General features: G+C 34.7%; 1 protein-coding gene across 7 annotated transcripts; it reads left to right on the top strand.

The window, feature by feature from the left end:
* The first annotated feature begins 439 nt into the window (after window positions 1-439).
* Window positions 440-6,371, top strand: LOC120081399 (uncharacterized). 7 transcript variants are annotated; one of them, XM_090315877.1, is made up of 11 exons: window positions 440-665; window positions 1,077-1,163; window positions 1,954-2,139; window positions 2,223-2,331; window positions 2,418-2,445; window positions 2,545-2,582; window positions 2,692-2,726; window positions 2,820-2,972; window positions 3,112-5,558; window positions 5,917-5,991; window positions 6,110-6,371. In XM_090315877.1, the coding sequence occupies exons 2-11, from the start codon at window positions 1,093-1,095 to the stop codon at window positions 6,151-6,153; spliced, it is 3,186 nt and encodes a 1,061-aa protein (XP_090172003.1). In that variant the 5' UTR covers window positions 440-665; window positions 1,077-1,092; the 3' UTR covers window positions 6,154-6,371. The 7 variants fall into 7 exon arrangements, with proteins under 7 accessions (XP_090172003.1, XP_038892164.2, XP_038892166.2 ...); XM_039036236.2 differs by having other exon boundaries at window positions 6,107-6,371; XM_039036238.2 differs by having other exon boundaries at window positions 482-665; window positions 1,082-1,163; window positions 6,107-6,371.
* The last annotated feature ends 8,800 nt before the right edge of the window (window positions 6,372-15,171 follow it).

Below are 15,171 nucleotides of genomic sequence, written 5' to 3'. Positions count from 1 at the left end.
TGCAACCCATTCTAAAAATTGAGAGAAAATAAACTTGATTTACAAAAGCCAAAAAAATGGTTAACAATATAACTTAAAAACTAGTTTTTGTTTTAAAAAATTAGTTAAAAATTCAAATATTTATATAAGAAATATGAAAAACATGAATAAGAAATTATTAGAAAAAGACAAGCACATTTTTTTTAAAAAAATAAAAAGACGAAATAATTACCAATTATGACTTATAATATAAACTAAAACTGAAAATTTGAAATTAAAAAAAAAAGAATAAAATCGAAGACAAAAGTAATATTTTAATTCAATAATGACAATAGTAATATGGAAGCCGACAGAACTCTGCTGATGGAAGCGTGGTCGTTAGGAAGAAAAATGGAGGAAAGAGCGTGAGTTTCACGCGTTCAGTGGAATTATCAATTTCGTAACTTCGAAGTTTTTTAACACAAAAAAAGGAAAAAAGAAGAAAAAGTTCTCAATCGAATTCGATTCTTGCGATTTAAGCCTTGCAAAAAGAGCAGCTCCAGTTAAAAGGGCCACAGATTAGGACTTCCACTGAACTACTGGACCTCAAATCTTTACTACCCATCGCTCATTTTTCTTTTCTTGATAGATCTTTCCATCTTTGCTCCGCTCTGCTCCTTCATCACTGCCCAGATTGCAAAACCCAGGTACCATTTCTTCATTCTTCATCAATGTACTTAAAGAATTCCCCATTTGAGTGAGCTCTGTGCGAGTAAATGCATCTCAAGGGACTGGGATTTTGCTGTTGCTTCGTTTTGGTGGGTTTTTTCTATCTGGGTTTTGCATTCTGGTGAATTTACGGGGTCTGCAGTGATTTTTCAGATCTGGGTGAAGTGGGTTTTGTTTATGAATCTGGAATTTGCAACTTCGTCATCTGGGTTATGTGTGTTCTTTTGGGTTTGATGAGTTGGATTTGTTTCTTTTTAAGTTTAATGTTTGTTTGCTTGTGAGGATTTTTTTTTTCTTCTTCTAATGGTTATTTTGATGATATGTTCTTTCAATTTGTGTTGCTTGTCCTATTGAACTTAGGGCATTGTGTTTGTTTCTACTGTTTTTAGTTCAGGATCTGCTGCAATGAGTGGTGGAGTAGCTGATGATGGGCCTTTAGATTATGCCAGGATTCAGATCATACCATCTGAGAACAGGTTGTCCTTTTTTTCCCCATTTCTTTTTTTTTTTTTTTAAATGTAGAGGAAATTCTGCTTGCATGAACATGTTCTGTCAGTTCTATTCTAAGCCCATGGCCGTCCATATTCGAGGTGGACGGAGGAGAAAGAGAAATACTTAGGGAGATTGAAACATGATAAACAGTAGTTTACTAGTTAAGATGAGGAATGAGTATCATAGGATCTATTATTGATCAATTTAAAATTTAAAATTAAGTGAAAAAACATTATTAGGAAGCAGGTAGAATGAGACTCACAATGTCACAATGTTCCTACTTCCCCAACAACCTATAAAAGGAAGCATGGTTCCTTGATATTCTGTGCTTTTGAAGTTTAAATTTATTAGACAAAGTAATTCTTTAAGTAGATTGCTTGGAAAACAGCACATTCTACTTCTTTAATAGCTCCTTAAGTTTCTTCTTTTAGGTTTATCTTTGGCTACATATTATGGCCTCCACTTGGTTTGGTCTTAAATTTGCATCCAACCCTTCCTAGTGGCTTTTATTTGCCTTTAAGTATCCAGCATATTTTCCACGTTTTTTTCTTAGATTAACATCCAAAAGATGCACCACTTTTCTTTTGGCTTCTCCAAAAGAAATATTGAATAACAAATTACTTACTATTATGTTTATGCTGCAACTCAAAGCTTAAAGGGGAAAATCTTACAACATTGACCTTTCCTAATGATCACTTGGTTCTATAAAATTTCTTATTTGTTCTTTTTTCTGAAAGTCTTTTTCCCCCCCTTTATGGCAATGAGTGTGTATAGGTATGAGGCATTTATTTGCTGTGGCAATGAGGTAGATGCACTGGCTGAGGGAAATCTGGATGCATTGTCGCTGCATTTACCAGAACTACTAGAGCTCAATGCCAAAGGATCTAAGGCTAGCATTAAACTCCAACCGCCAGCTTCTTCAGCTGGTACAACATGGTTCACAAAATCTACTTTAAGAAGGTTGCTTAGACTACATTATTTCAATTTTCAATTCCTTCAGCTGAATTGTGCATTTTTGTTAATATTTTTACCTGTCTACTCAGGTTCCTCCACATAGTTGGCTCACCAGAATTAACGAATATCACGAAAACAATGAATGAGATGTCTCAACTAGAAGAAACCAAAAGATTTCATCTTTCTTTATATGGTCAGGTAGTAGTGCATGCTATCTTTCAAAGTCGTTTTCCTATGATGTTTCCTTGATGGTGTAAATTAATTTATTTCAATATTCTTTCCAGGGTCAGAATTCAAAGACCGAAGAAGAAGGTAATCTCCAAAATCCATTTGGGGTAATGCTTTGCTGATGAAACTAAGATGATCATACTTCCACGTGTCTTAATTTTTCGCTATCTTCTGTTTTGACAGATGGCTGCAACCTCCACAGCTCTAGTCTGAAACAGAGGGTACGGATTTTTCTTTGATTCTTAAAAGCACTTATTCACTATCACTTTGATTATTTTATTTCATTAATTAGTTGAGTTCCTCCTTGTGTAAATTTCACCGTATTGGCAGTCTGGACCTGAATTGGCTTCATCAGCTGCTTCGAAGTAGGTTATTTGAGTTCTTAATTATCTGTTCTGTTTCTTTACATAATATAGAATTAGTTGCTCAAGTGTGAACGGTGTAAAATGAATTGACAGAAACGACTTGCTGCGAGCTATGGACTTGAGGCTTACTGCATTAAATAAGGACTTAACTGCAGCATTTGAAAAGGCTTGCGGTGCAACTTGCAGTTCTAAAGAAATCAGTCATTTAGCAAAGTTTACGGAACATTTTGGAGCTACAAATTTGAAGTAGGTTATTCCAAACTTTCACTTTGGAGAAGTTGATAGAAGCGTTGCCCGTTTATTGTTAGAACTTAAAAGGAAGCTTCATTTCATTATATTAGTTCTCATTACAACCTCCATTTACGTCTTTACATGACCTCTGCAGGAATTGTACATGCAAATATTTGGAACTAAATCCAAAGAGTGATTCCGTCGAGCTCGTTAATGAAGATAATAAGCACACGGTTACTTCAAACTTGAGCAATGAAAATGCTATTAGTGTAAATGGAAGCTTTAAAGCTGAAAAATCAAATTCATCTACTCCAGTGAAATTTGGTGTTTCACCTGCAAAAGTTGCCCAGATTGAGCGACAGGATTCATCAGAAACTGAGTCTTCTGACTCTGATAATGAAAATGGGACACCAGAAGAAAGAAGTAGAACAATGGTACGGTCAACAGTTGCAAGAAGGTCAGCATCACCCATGAGAAGGGTTCAGATTGGTCGAACGGGTTCCCGCCGAGCACCAGCAATAATGATTAGGAGTTTAAATCATCTGCAAACAAGAGACAATATGTTTTCTCAAGGAGATGCAGCTGCTAATAGTGGTGATGATGAGGAAGGATCAGAACCTTCTAGTAAAACAGCTGATAATAACGTAGGTAGAATATCGGTTCAGGATGCAATTAGTCTTTTTGAAAGCAAACAGAGAAACGGTGCTTCCGATGTTCAGAAAAGAAGATCATTAGCAAATATAACCGTTGGTGCAAATAAATTTGTATTGAGAAGATGGAGTACAGGCATGGGAGAGGCTTCTACAAAATGCCAGCCCGAGCTTGTTGTTGATGAATCAGATCCAATTAGTCATGATTTGGCTGAAGATGTGTCGAAGAGTAAGTTGACAGATGAAGAAGTGGGATCTGATAATATATCTTCGATTGATAAGACTTGTACTACTGTTGAAGTTGAAGTTGGAGTGAAACTAGAAAATTCAGAAATAATAACTTCTGGTCCACCAGAGACTCAAGCAGATTCTCACGTTAGCGAACCGCAGGTACTTGTTCAAAAGTTGTCTGCAAATTCGGAATGGACAAGAAGAAAGGAAGCAGAATTGGACCAAATGCTGAAAAAAGTGATGGAAAGTAAGCATGTGGCACAAAACAATGCTCAAGCAAATCGGAAGAAAAATGTCAATTCTGAACAGAGGGGTGGGGTGTATGATCAGTACAAGGCAAAAAGAGATGAAAAGCGTAGGGCAGAGGAAGCTAAAGTGCATACAAATAAAGATGCAAAAATAAAGGGAACTCGACAAGTTGCAGATGATAGGAGATCCAAGATAGCCTCTTCCGAAGTTAATGTAACAAAAAAACGTGCAACACGTAAGCCTGAAGTTCCATCAGCAATTTTGTCAAAATCAGAAAAACCAAAGAAGGAAATTTCAAAACCATCCACGACTGAGAAGATTTCATCTAGAACAAAACCAATGGCTGCCACACGCAAGTCATGGCCATCTTCTGCATCAGAAAGAACCACTGGGATTTCTCCAGGCAGCACGAATGCAACTCGTCAGAAAGCCCAACCGATGTCATCCTTTAATCGATTGAGTGCTAAAGCGGAAAAATCCCCCATGCAAAAGAAAAATGTGAAGGAAACTAATGATAGCTCAAGGGACATGAGGCATGTTAAGGAAAAGAAGGAAATAGTGCAGGCAAAGACTGGAAAAATAACAAAAACGAAAGTTACACCTACTGGGGATACCTCGGTACCTGCAAAGTCCAATATCCGTGACAAGGTCGCCAAAAAAAGCAGCATAGTACCACTAGAATCAAAATCCTTTCATAAGGGTTCCAGAAATAGCTTAGACAATGGTAGTCCAGTGATTAGCAAGACAAAACCTTCAAAACTTTCCAAGTCTGCAGATTCTTCAAATAATAACAAAAAATTGACTCATGATCTAGAAGTTGAGGTTGCAGTTCCTGATCTGGCCAGCCAACCTGATAAAGGGGATGCTTTGTCGCCAGCTCTTTGCAATTCAAATACTGTTGTGAATGATCAACAGAATAGTGAGATACTGACTGTAGATGTAGTTGATGCTGATCATGGTGATGATCTACATCAACAAAATCAAGAGAAATCTTCTTTGGAAATTATGGTTGAAGGAGAACCAATGATCCCATCAAAGTTCACAGAGGAAATAGAAGAGTTTCAAGAGATACCAGCCAATGACACACCTCAACTTGCAACACTGGAAAATGCTGCACCAATTGAAAATCCCCGTATCCGTCTCTCTTTGTCCCAGATGCTGCAGGAAGAAAATAGCGAACCTGATAATATTGATTGGGGTATTGCAGAAAATCCTCCCATGATGAACTACCAAAGAGGTGCACCAAAAGGATTTAAGCGACTCCTAAAGTTTGCAAGGAAAAGCAAGGGGGAAGCAAACCTGGCTGGTTGGTCGAGCCCTTCTGTGGTTTCCGAGGGGGAGGATGATTCCGAAGAATCTAAATCTCTGAACACGAAAAAGGCAGACAATCTATTGATGAAAGCTACACATAACTCTGGTCTTGTAAAGGCTTCACTGGACAAAAACTTTGACCATGAAAAACTATACTCAGGTTTGATCTTTTTCCTTGTCACATGTTGTATTCTATTTACTTTGTTTAGCCGTGATTTATCTTTAAACTGCCCTCTCTTATTATGATTTTGATTCAATAACAACAATAATATGAATGCCATGTTTAAATTATCAATAGAACCAAAAGCTTAAACAATTAGCAGTTATATCAAATCTTTTATAAATATTCTTAACATTCCCATTCATATGTGAGCTCAGACATTAATTTGATTCATGAAGCTGAATTTGGAGAAAATGAAAATGTAGGAGTTCGAACGGAAGAGATCTCCTGTTCTAATCTATAAGGATATGTTTAATTTCTTCTATATATTCCTAACTTGCATGTCATACATATGTAGGTACATATGGTGCACATAATTTTAATTCCAAATTTCAAGAAAGCCATGATCATGCTGCAGTTTCTTCAACTAAAGGTTAGAGACATGTATGATTTACATTTTCCACAATCTTTGTTTCCTTGTTTTTCATTTTTGGCACATCTAGCAAGACAAGGATTTTGACTCCTTTTTCTTTATACTCATGTGGCAGTAGGCAGGTCTTTCTTTTCCCTATCTGCTTTTAGGGGCAGTAAATAGAAAGAACGAGCCAAGAGATGCAGGATATTATCTTATCATTCTCTGCCCCCATCTTCTTCAAGGTGAATATTGTGAAAGAAGCTTCCCCCTCTCTTCATACTACAGAATTTGTATTGTATCTCCCTGAACATACAGATTGACTAACACTTATATTCTTTTCCACTTACTTTGCCATGGATGTAAGATTCAATAGCTTTGTTAAGCATTTTGATCTTCAATTCTTGTGGACCAACTGAATATACTGAACACTGAAGCTGACTTCTAGCAGGATACAACAGTAACTTGGTAGCTTGACATATTACTAACATCCCAGCTGTGCTTTTTGTATTATGATAGTTGAAAGCTTATTGTTTAAAAGAACACTATATTTTGGATTTTTTTAAAAAGTGTTGATACGAACTGTGATTTCAGGTGATTTGTAAAGGTAAAATCATTATTGATAGGATTTGTGATTTGGAAAGAAGAGTGTTTTCTTTTGTTTATATTTTCCCCCCCTTTTGAAATGAATTTCATTTGTTCTTGAATTAAGATCACGTTCATAAGAATGAAAACTACCATGGCATGCTTAATGTGGTCAGCAAGAGTCGATGTAAATAATAAAGGGATTTAGAGAGAGGTTCAAGTCAAGGTTGTAATTTACCTAAGATTTAATATATTATTTGAGCTTCTAACAAAGTATATCAGGATTAGTGATTGTCTCGTGAGAATAGTCAAGGTGCTTAATGATTGTCTCATGAGAATAGTCAAGGTGTTTGTAAGTTAATTTGGACACTCTTAATCTTAGATATCGAAAAATATAAGAGATAATTATTTTTATATGAATTAAATACAATCTTGGTAATTTCTTGTATGAATAATAGGAGAAAGATGGTTTATGATAAAGCACTACATAAGTTCAATTTGTAAAAGGTTAAGGAGATGAATGTTTTCTGGAGTCCCAAAATAATATATCTAGAGAAAATATGAGCATCGGTAATCAATCAAAGATTAAACTATTACAAAAATATCAATTTCTTCTTCTTCTTCTTCTTTTTTTTTTTTTCTTTTTGTTTGGAAAAAAATGTTATTGTCAATAAATAGAAATTACGATTCAATTTGATTAATTTAAGGATTTAATAACTATTTGATTTTTGAAAGTTGTGCTTGTTTTCACTTAATTTCTTACACATGATCTTTGTATTTTCCTGTGTAAACATTTGAATTCTTAGTTAATTTCTAAAACAAAAATAAGGTTTTGAAAAATAATGTGTCTTTTTTAGTTTTTACCTAAATTGTAGACAACAAAATATAGAAACCAATAGAAAGAAATGGACATGGTTTAAAATGTAGATTGAAATGTCGAGGTCTCAATTTTACGAAAATGATGATGAAAATATTGATAAAATGTCGATGTCGATGGATTTTCTGAAAAACTTATAAAAACAAAAATCCGAAACAATATTTAGTAAATAAATATTCTAGGCTTGTTTAAACAAGTTAAAAATATTTATTGTTTATATTGTATTCACATTAGTGATATTTTGTTGCTTATTTTTTTTCTTTTTTTTTTACCGTACAATAGAAATATCAATTCATCCTTTATGTCGATGCTGAATTTAAAAATGTAGAAATGTAGAAATGTCGATAGAAATGTTGGCATATCGATGAAAAATTGAATATCATAATTATAGGCTCAATTTTAAAAACGACAAATGGGGCCTTAAAAGTTAAAAGATCAAAATTGGTAGAGAATAAATTAATGAGGGACCGATGATGAAAAAATTGGCACAAAAGGAAGAGAGACCATCTCTTTCGAAGAAAAACTTTTATTTAGAATGTACAAGGATGGACACTTCAACTATTTGCTTGAGAATGAACTATTCCTAGACATCCTCATTTTCCCATAGACAAGGATCTTCTATTCCCTTCCAAAATTGTGGGTTTTCTCTTTTCCCCTCTCCATCTGTTTTTCTTTTTATATTTAATTTCACTTTGAATGTAATTAATTAATTAATATTCATTTAAAAAAAATAATATAAATATTTATTTTACTAAATAAATAATAATCTATTAAAATATTTATTTAACTTATTTTTACAATAAAAATTTATTAAACGAATGCGATTATTTTTTTAAAATAAATTATTACTTATTAGCAAACATTATCTTAAATATATTTAATTAATAAACTAAGATTAATTAAATTTAGTTAGGACAACAATTCATTTTTTAATAATAATAATTTATTACTTTATTTTTTTATTAATCAAGTAATTATTTATTGGGATTAATTTTAATATGATCAATCATTATTGATTATTTATAAGTAGTTAATTATTTTTTGTGATTAATTTTTATTAGTTAATTATTTTTTGTGATTAATTTTTATTACTCCATTCATTATTAGTATATCATATTTACAAAACTTCTTTTAATATTTTTTTTTACTAATATACCATATTTTTATCTCATTTTTTACTTTTTATATAATATATTGTTTATTTATATTTCTTATATTATTTAATTAAATTATAATTAGTATGACGTTCATTAATATATTAATTGATTAATTTTTTAAGTAGTTATAATTAAAAAATTATTATTGATTCATAATTAATTAATTTTTTTATCAATATATTGAATGTTATTTATTGTTTAGTTTATAAATTTATTATAATTATATAAGATTTTCATGCTTAATTTCATAAATTAAATATAAACATAATTTTTGTTCATAAAATTCTGGTTGCATTCTCATGCACAACCAAACACAATCATATTAATTCCTAAACATCCTATTCCCAGGCATCTTATTCTTAGACCTTAAACCAAATGGTGGTGGCATTTGGGATAAGGATTATTCTAAAACTATAATAACCACCTCATTCTACTGTAAATACTATTTTATATTCTCCAATTAGCTACAGTCAATGCTATTTCAAAATCTCATGTGCTACAATATTTACTATTCGTTACAATTTTTACAATTTTTTATTCACCATGTTTTTATTTCTTTCCTATAGTGTTTACTATTTCCTTCTCAAACTAAAATAGTTTACATCTCAAACATATACTATTATAATCCAAACTAAAATATCTACATCGCAAATACAAACTATTTAATCCAACTATAATAACCTGGAATTATAATACCAACTGCTTGCCCCAAACAATCCCTTAGAGATTACTCTCGCTCTCACTCACTCACTCACTCACTCACTTTTCTTCATTAACTCTCTAGCTTTGCTTTCTTCCTTTCTTTGCTTACTTTACAAATGAGGACATATCTCTTATTTATAGGTGTGAGATTCTTGGACCTCAAGGAATAGGATTTTTCTAGAATTTACTTGGATTTAACCAATTCTAGATATTTCTATGATATTATCCTTAGATCCCAAATAAAGATTAAGATATTTCTTCTAACATATTTACCTGCATCTTCAATATAATTCTAGAGAAATCTATTGTAGGACTTCAAGAAGCTTCTAGAATAGTTAGTGTTGCTTCTACTTCAACCTACAATCTTTTCAAATCTAATTTGAAAGCACCAATAATACCTAATCTTTCTTTGTCAACATCAAACCAAGCATTTGTCTCCATGAAATAGCTCTACAAGCGAAGGGAACATTGGGAAGGAACAGTAAATTAGTAAGGAGCATGGAAACATAAATAAATAAGGAAAATTTGTACCCTATATTTGGAGGTCCAAATGAGATTTGACCAACTATTTGAAATCAAATGAAACTTGGCCTTCTACTGATGTAAGTATGTGTAAAATTGCGATTCAACCCACAATCATGCTTGATGGACCGACGCTCGAACGTGAATCTCATTTCTTCCTCTCGTCTCTTGCACATTCATCTTGTTTCTTCCTCTTTCCTTTAGCTTCGTTTATTTGCAATTTTTTTTAAAAACTTAAAACCTCATTCTTTAATTTTTCCCTTCATTCTGCATGCATCAATTCTACAATTTTTTTTCATTAAAGCCTCATTCGTCCATTTTTTTCCTTCGTTCTGCAACTATGTGCGCTTCCTTCTCCTATTTTTTTCCCCTTCGTTATACATCTTTGTCTCTCTATGGAATTAAGAAACATCTTTTTTTTTTTTTTTTTTAGCAGAAAGAGTAATCGAGAAGATGGAAGATGGAGAGGAGCGTGAATCCGAGGGAGAGTGAGTGCGAGATATAGAACGAGATTGAGGAAGGAATGGGATGGGAGAGGAAGAAGGGAGAGAAGGTTCATTTAAAATTGTCAAATGTTGTCATATGAGAAATCAGAGGAAGAAACAAGAGGAAGGGATGAGGTACAAAAGGTAGGAACAAAAGTGGTTTCAAGTGATAGGCCACCATGCAAAGTCGAACGGGTAATTTCACACAAGGTTGACTGTAACACCCCACACATTTTTATAATGTAATTTCAATAACTTTATTATTTGGAATTTCAATAATTGTTATAGTTGGAGGGCATTCTTGGAATTTTGTACTTTAAGTATAAGTGCGGGAATTTAATTGTTGGCGTGAAATTATTCAATTTGAAAATTAATGGCAGAAATTAATTTTCTTTTGAAACGGAAAGAAATTTAATAATATAAAGTGGAATAAGGAAAGGAATTAAATATAATTATACTTATTTCCTTTTTTAATTATTATTATTATTGTTATTATTCTTTTTAAAATCAAACCTTTTCTCCTTCTTCCTCTCACAAAAGGAACCCCCCACCCTCGTTTTTGAACCTTCTGCCACTGCCTCCCTCACTGCCCAAACTCCAATCGTTCGTCGCTCGCTGCCGATTCTCCCCTTCGGCCACCATAGGCCTCGCCATGCAACCTCTCCCATACCCTCCTCTGTCCAGCATCTGAGTCACACCGCCGCCTTCTTCGAGCCCAAACCAGAGGAGCCGTCCGTCTGAGTCACGCTGCCGCCCTCTTCGAGCTCGAACTGGAGGAGCCATTGTTCACAGCCACGCGCCACTCCTCCATCCAACCCTGCAAACCCTCGTGCCGCCAGTCTGCTGCCGTAGATCTGTCCAACGGACTGCTCGAGTTTCTGTCACGGGGCCACCACTCAACTCCCTTTGCCAGTTTCCACCGTCGACTCTTGGTTTTGAACAGATCTTGGATGTAGGTAAGGTCAATGTTGTGAGATGGATTTCTTGAAGGATTTTGACACCCGTTGATTATTGGATTAAATAATCATTTAATTCATGTTTTGAAGGTTCTAAGTTGGCGTTCGTTGGAATTAGAATCTGTTAGGAGGAGATTTTGGAGTCGAGATCTTGGGAATGGTTGTTGATCAAGTTTCTTGGGGTAAGCTTTTGGGTATTTTGGATTTGAATCTAAGGTTTCGCAATTATTGTTGGATTGAAATTTAATGGTTGTATTCGTATGCTAGGGTCGTTACTTCAAATCGCTGTCATCATTTGGTTGTCTGATTTTATCAGTGGATTTTCGATTAAGGTAAGTAATCTTACTACTGGAACTGCCCATGGGCCAGACTTTAGATGTATGCTAGCATGATAAATGTATGTTATGGCAGAATGTTAGCATGATAAATTGATAGTATGATCTGAATCAAAGTATGTTCTGGTACGAGATCTGAATTATTTAAATATGAACATAGACACTTGAATGCTAGTATGAGATGGTATGTGCTTCCATATGATTGTATTTGATCTGATGAGGTTGAGGTATACATGTATGTTGTAGAACTATGATGTTGAGGTATACATGCATGTTGTAAAACCATGATGTTGAGGTATATGTGTATGTAGTAGAGTCATGATGTTGAGGATTATATATATGTCATAGATTCGTACGGTGATGATTATGATGTTGAGGCTGTGCAAATGTCCTTACTGATTAGTTAGATGCCCATTAGATTTGTGTTTCCTTCGGGATTCACCAGTTTGTGCTTCCTTCGGGATTCACCAGTTTGTGCCTTCTTCAGGATTCGTCGGTTTGTGCCTCCTTCGAGATTCACCGATTTGTGCCTCCTTCGAGATTATCGGTTTATGCCTCCTTCGGGATTCACCGGTTTGTGTCTCATTCGGGATTCACCGGTTTGTGTCTCCTTCGGGATTCACCGGTTTGTATCTCCTTCGGGATTCACCAGAGGTAGTGGGCATACTTAACTATAGTAGGATAGGACCCAGTCTCCTTCTTGTTTCATGTGTATATGTGCTAGAGGTGGGTATCTAGAAGACATAGATGCCCAGCCTGACCCCAGTAGTAGGGTTAGTTACTGAGTATTTTATACTCATTCTTTCTCATGTTGTTGTTTCAGGTAAGGGTTGAGATGTACCAGCGATGGACAAACGGAATTCATGATCGAGCCACTGGGACTAGTTTTTACGCTTCTGCATCATGAGATTTAGAGTTCTTTTCATGTTTCTCTTAATGTTTAGTTTTGATGTTTGAAACTAATAATAAGAATTATTTTTCATATGTATTTATTAACCTTTATGACTTATGGGTACCCTATTATTGTTTTTAATATTTGCATTTAATAAAGGACTTTTGAACTCCCCTTATCTATTTAACATTTATTTCATCATAAAGGAATGTCGTTTTGAGTTCCATGCATGCATGTATTTTAGTAACGGCCTAACTTAAGTCCTAGGGGGTCGGGTCGTTACATTGACATAAGCAGAAGACAAATTTCCATTTGCTTTTAAACCTTGGGTCAAATCATTTAGGCCCATGAAAATGGACCATCCCTACAAATTTCCCCAGAAATGACTTATTTCAAATTTGGTAAATGATTATTTTATCAAAATATATTAGCTTGGGTTTTAAATCAATTTTCTAAAATATAATAAACATGAAACTCTTTACAAAACTACAAAAGTGGGGTAACCCACCCTAGCTAGGATGGAGATCAACAAAACATATTCCAACAATTCGAACTCTATTTATAAGCATGGTTAAAAAACATATTCCAATAATTCAACAAGAAATAGCCATGTAGACCTTTCATACTCATTGATTTCCTAGCATACTCATTCCCACATGCTTTTTAATAATGTAGGATTGGTATGATAACCCTAGAGGGATGGATAGGGCTTATTTCAAACTAATTAAAACTTTTTATAAACATGAACCCAATTAAGAAAATTAATACATCTTTAACTAATAAGTAATTTAAAAAAGAATTTCATATAAATAAATTGAACACAAAGTAATCAAGAAATTAGCACTTTAAAGCATTTTATTTAATTCTAAATAAGATTAGTGTAAATGATCTGAAAATTTAATAATTACCAATAAAAATAAATCAATATGAGCAATTAATTTAAAGAATAAAAAATTGCAATTAATTTCATGAAATAAAATGAAATAACAAAAATTAATTAAAAAATGAATTAGGAGAATGATAGATAAATTAAATAGTGATTTTCTACTTATTCGACACAACCCAACTTATATCCTGTAGACCCTATGCCTTATTTTCCCCACTTAAGATGATTAATTAAAAATATTGAGCATGCTTAACTTATGGTAGTATTATGATTGTAGGAATATTCTAAATATTGGTTGATAAGGCTCTCGGGTTTTAAAGTATGTATGTGCCTAGTAGGAAGAAGAAAATTCGGCTAAGTGTGGGAAACCAAGTATGGATAGCCTTGGTGCGATGAAGGCCAGAGCATGGGTGTGCAACAGCCATATGCATCTAAGGAGGTTAGGAGGGGCGCAAGTCATGTGTTGATGCAAGGCTAAGTCTAGGCGTGCGTTAACTAAGTGATGGTCGAGAATGAAGCCATGCAACCACCACTGGTCTAAAGCGTTGGTGTGAAGAGGCATTGAATCATGCGTTAAGGTTAGAGAGGTGTTGGCCGCGTGCAAAAATGGGCGAGGATGCCTTAGGTGCTGATGGAGCAAGCACATACGTTGGTCAAGCGTGGTGCATACGATTGAGTGAGCTATGCACTGGTGGGAAGTGAATGAGTGAGCCATGCATTGGTGAGTTAGTGAAGGATTTTAGCTTAATCACCCACCTTAGTGTGCGAGCTGTCGTGGTTAGGAAAAATTAATTCCACCTAGTGGGCTAGTTGGCACCTTAAGCTTGATTTGAGGCATGCATCTTCAACTATAAAAGAGGAGATCAGAAGAAACTCTCAATTTTGCCATTTTACTCGTGCCAAGAGGGTAGTTCTTGAGCTAGCTTGAAGATTGAAGAGTGCAGATGGTGACCTTAGGCTGCCGGAAACAATCTCCCAAGAAATCGAGTTGAAATTTAAAGTTTCCCCAAGTAGTTCAAGCTCTCGAGTGATCGTGGACAAGGTGTGAATTTTGACAGTTTTTGGGCTTATTAGAAGGAATCTGAAGCTCAAATTAAGGTAATAGAGTTAAGATATTTATAAGTAAGTTTGTAGAAGGAAATTTTCCAAAATAATGTATGAAAAAAGAGTTATTCGAGTTTAAATTTGAATATGAAAATTTAGTTAAAAAAATAGGTAGCTACAACGGTTGAGTAAGCTTGCAGCTCACTTGGTTAGGCGGAGGTGCTGGTAAACGTGCGCACAATTGCAAGATTGGGCGTCGGGCATTGCACCAAGCTTGCGTGCAAGGGTTGCGTTGTGAAGCACAGGCATGCTGTTGTGTACGAGGTAGCGCGTGCAGTTGCATTGAGGCTGTGTGTGTTCACGCATAGGTGAAGCGCGCAACACATAGGCATGGAAAGTGTGGCATAGCGCTTGGGATGAGCGCATGTGATCGCAAAGCCTAGCAATTCAACCTAAGGTACCAAGGGTGGCATGCGTTAGTTAGTATGCGTTGAGAAGAGAAATTGGTACCCTAAGTTAGATGTTAAGCTTATTCTTATCAGTTAGGCTCATTAGGGAGCTAGTGGCATTAACCAAATGTGTTTGTCATTTTCACAGGACAAACGGCAATAGGGAAGGCCTACCAACCATAGGAAGGACGCCCAAGACAGTGAGTGACAAATTCAAGTGTTTTCCAAATGCGTTTATGAACGCACGATTTCCCTTAAGCTAGTTTGACACTTGTTTTTATTTCTAGTATAAAGAGAAGGTTTCCAAGCAA

This window comes from Benincasa hispida, chromosome 7 (genome assembly GCF_027475165.1).
Source record: "Benincasa hispida cultivar pf3 chromosome 7, pf3_genome.v1.1, whole genome shotgun sequence".
In the NCBI taxonomy this organism is placed as follows: domain Eukaryota; kingdom Viridiplantae; phylum Streptophyta; class Magnoliopsida; order Cucurbitales; family Cucurbitaceae; genus Benincasa; species Benincasa hispida.
The sequence above is the reverse complement of the archived record's forward strand: the minus strand, read 5'-3'. Positions and strand labels throughout refer to the sequence as shown.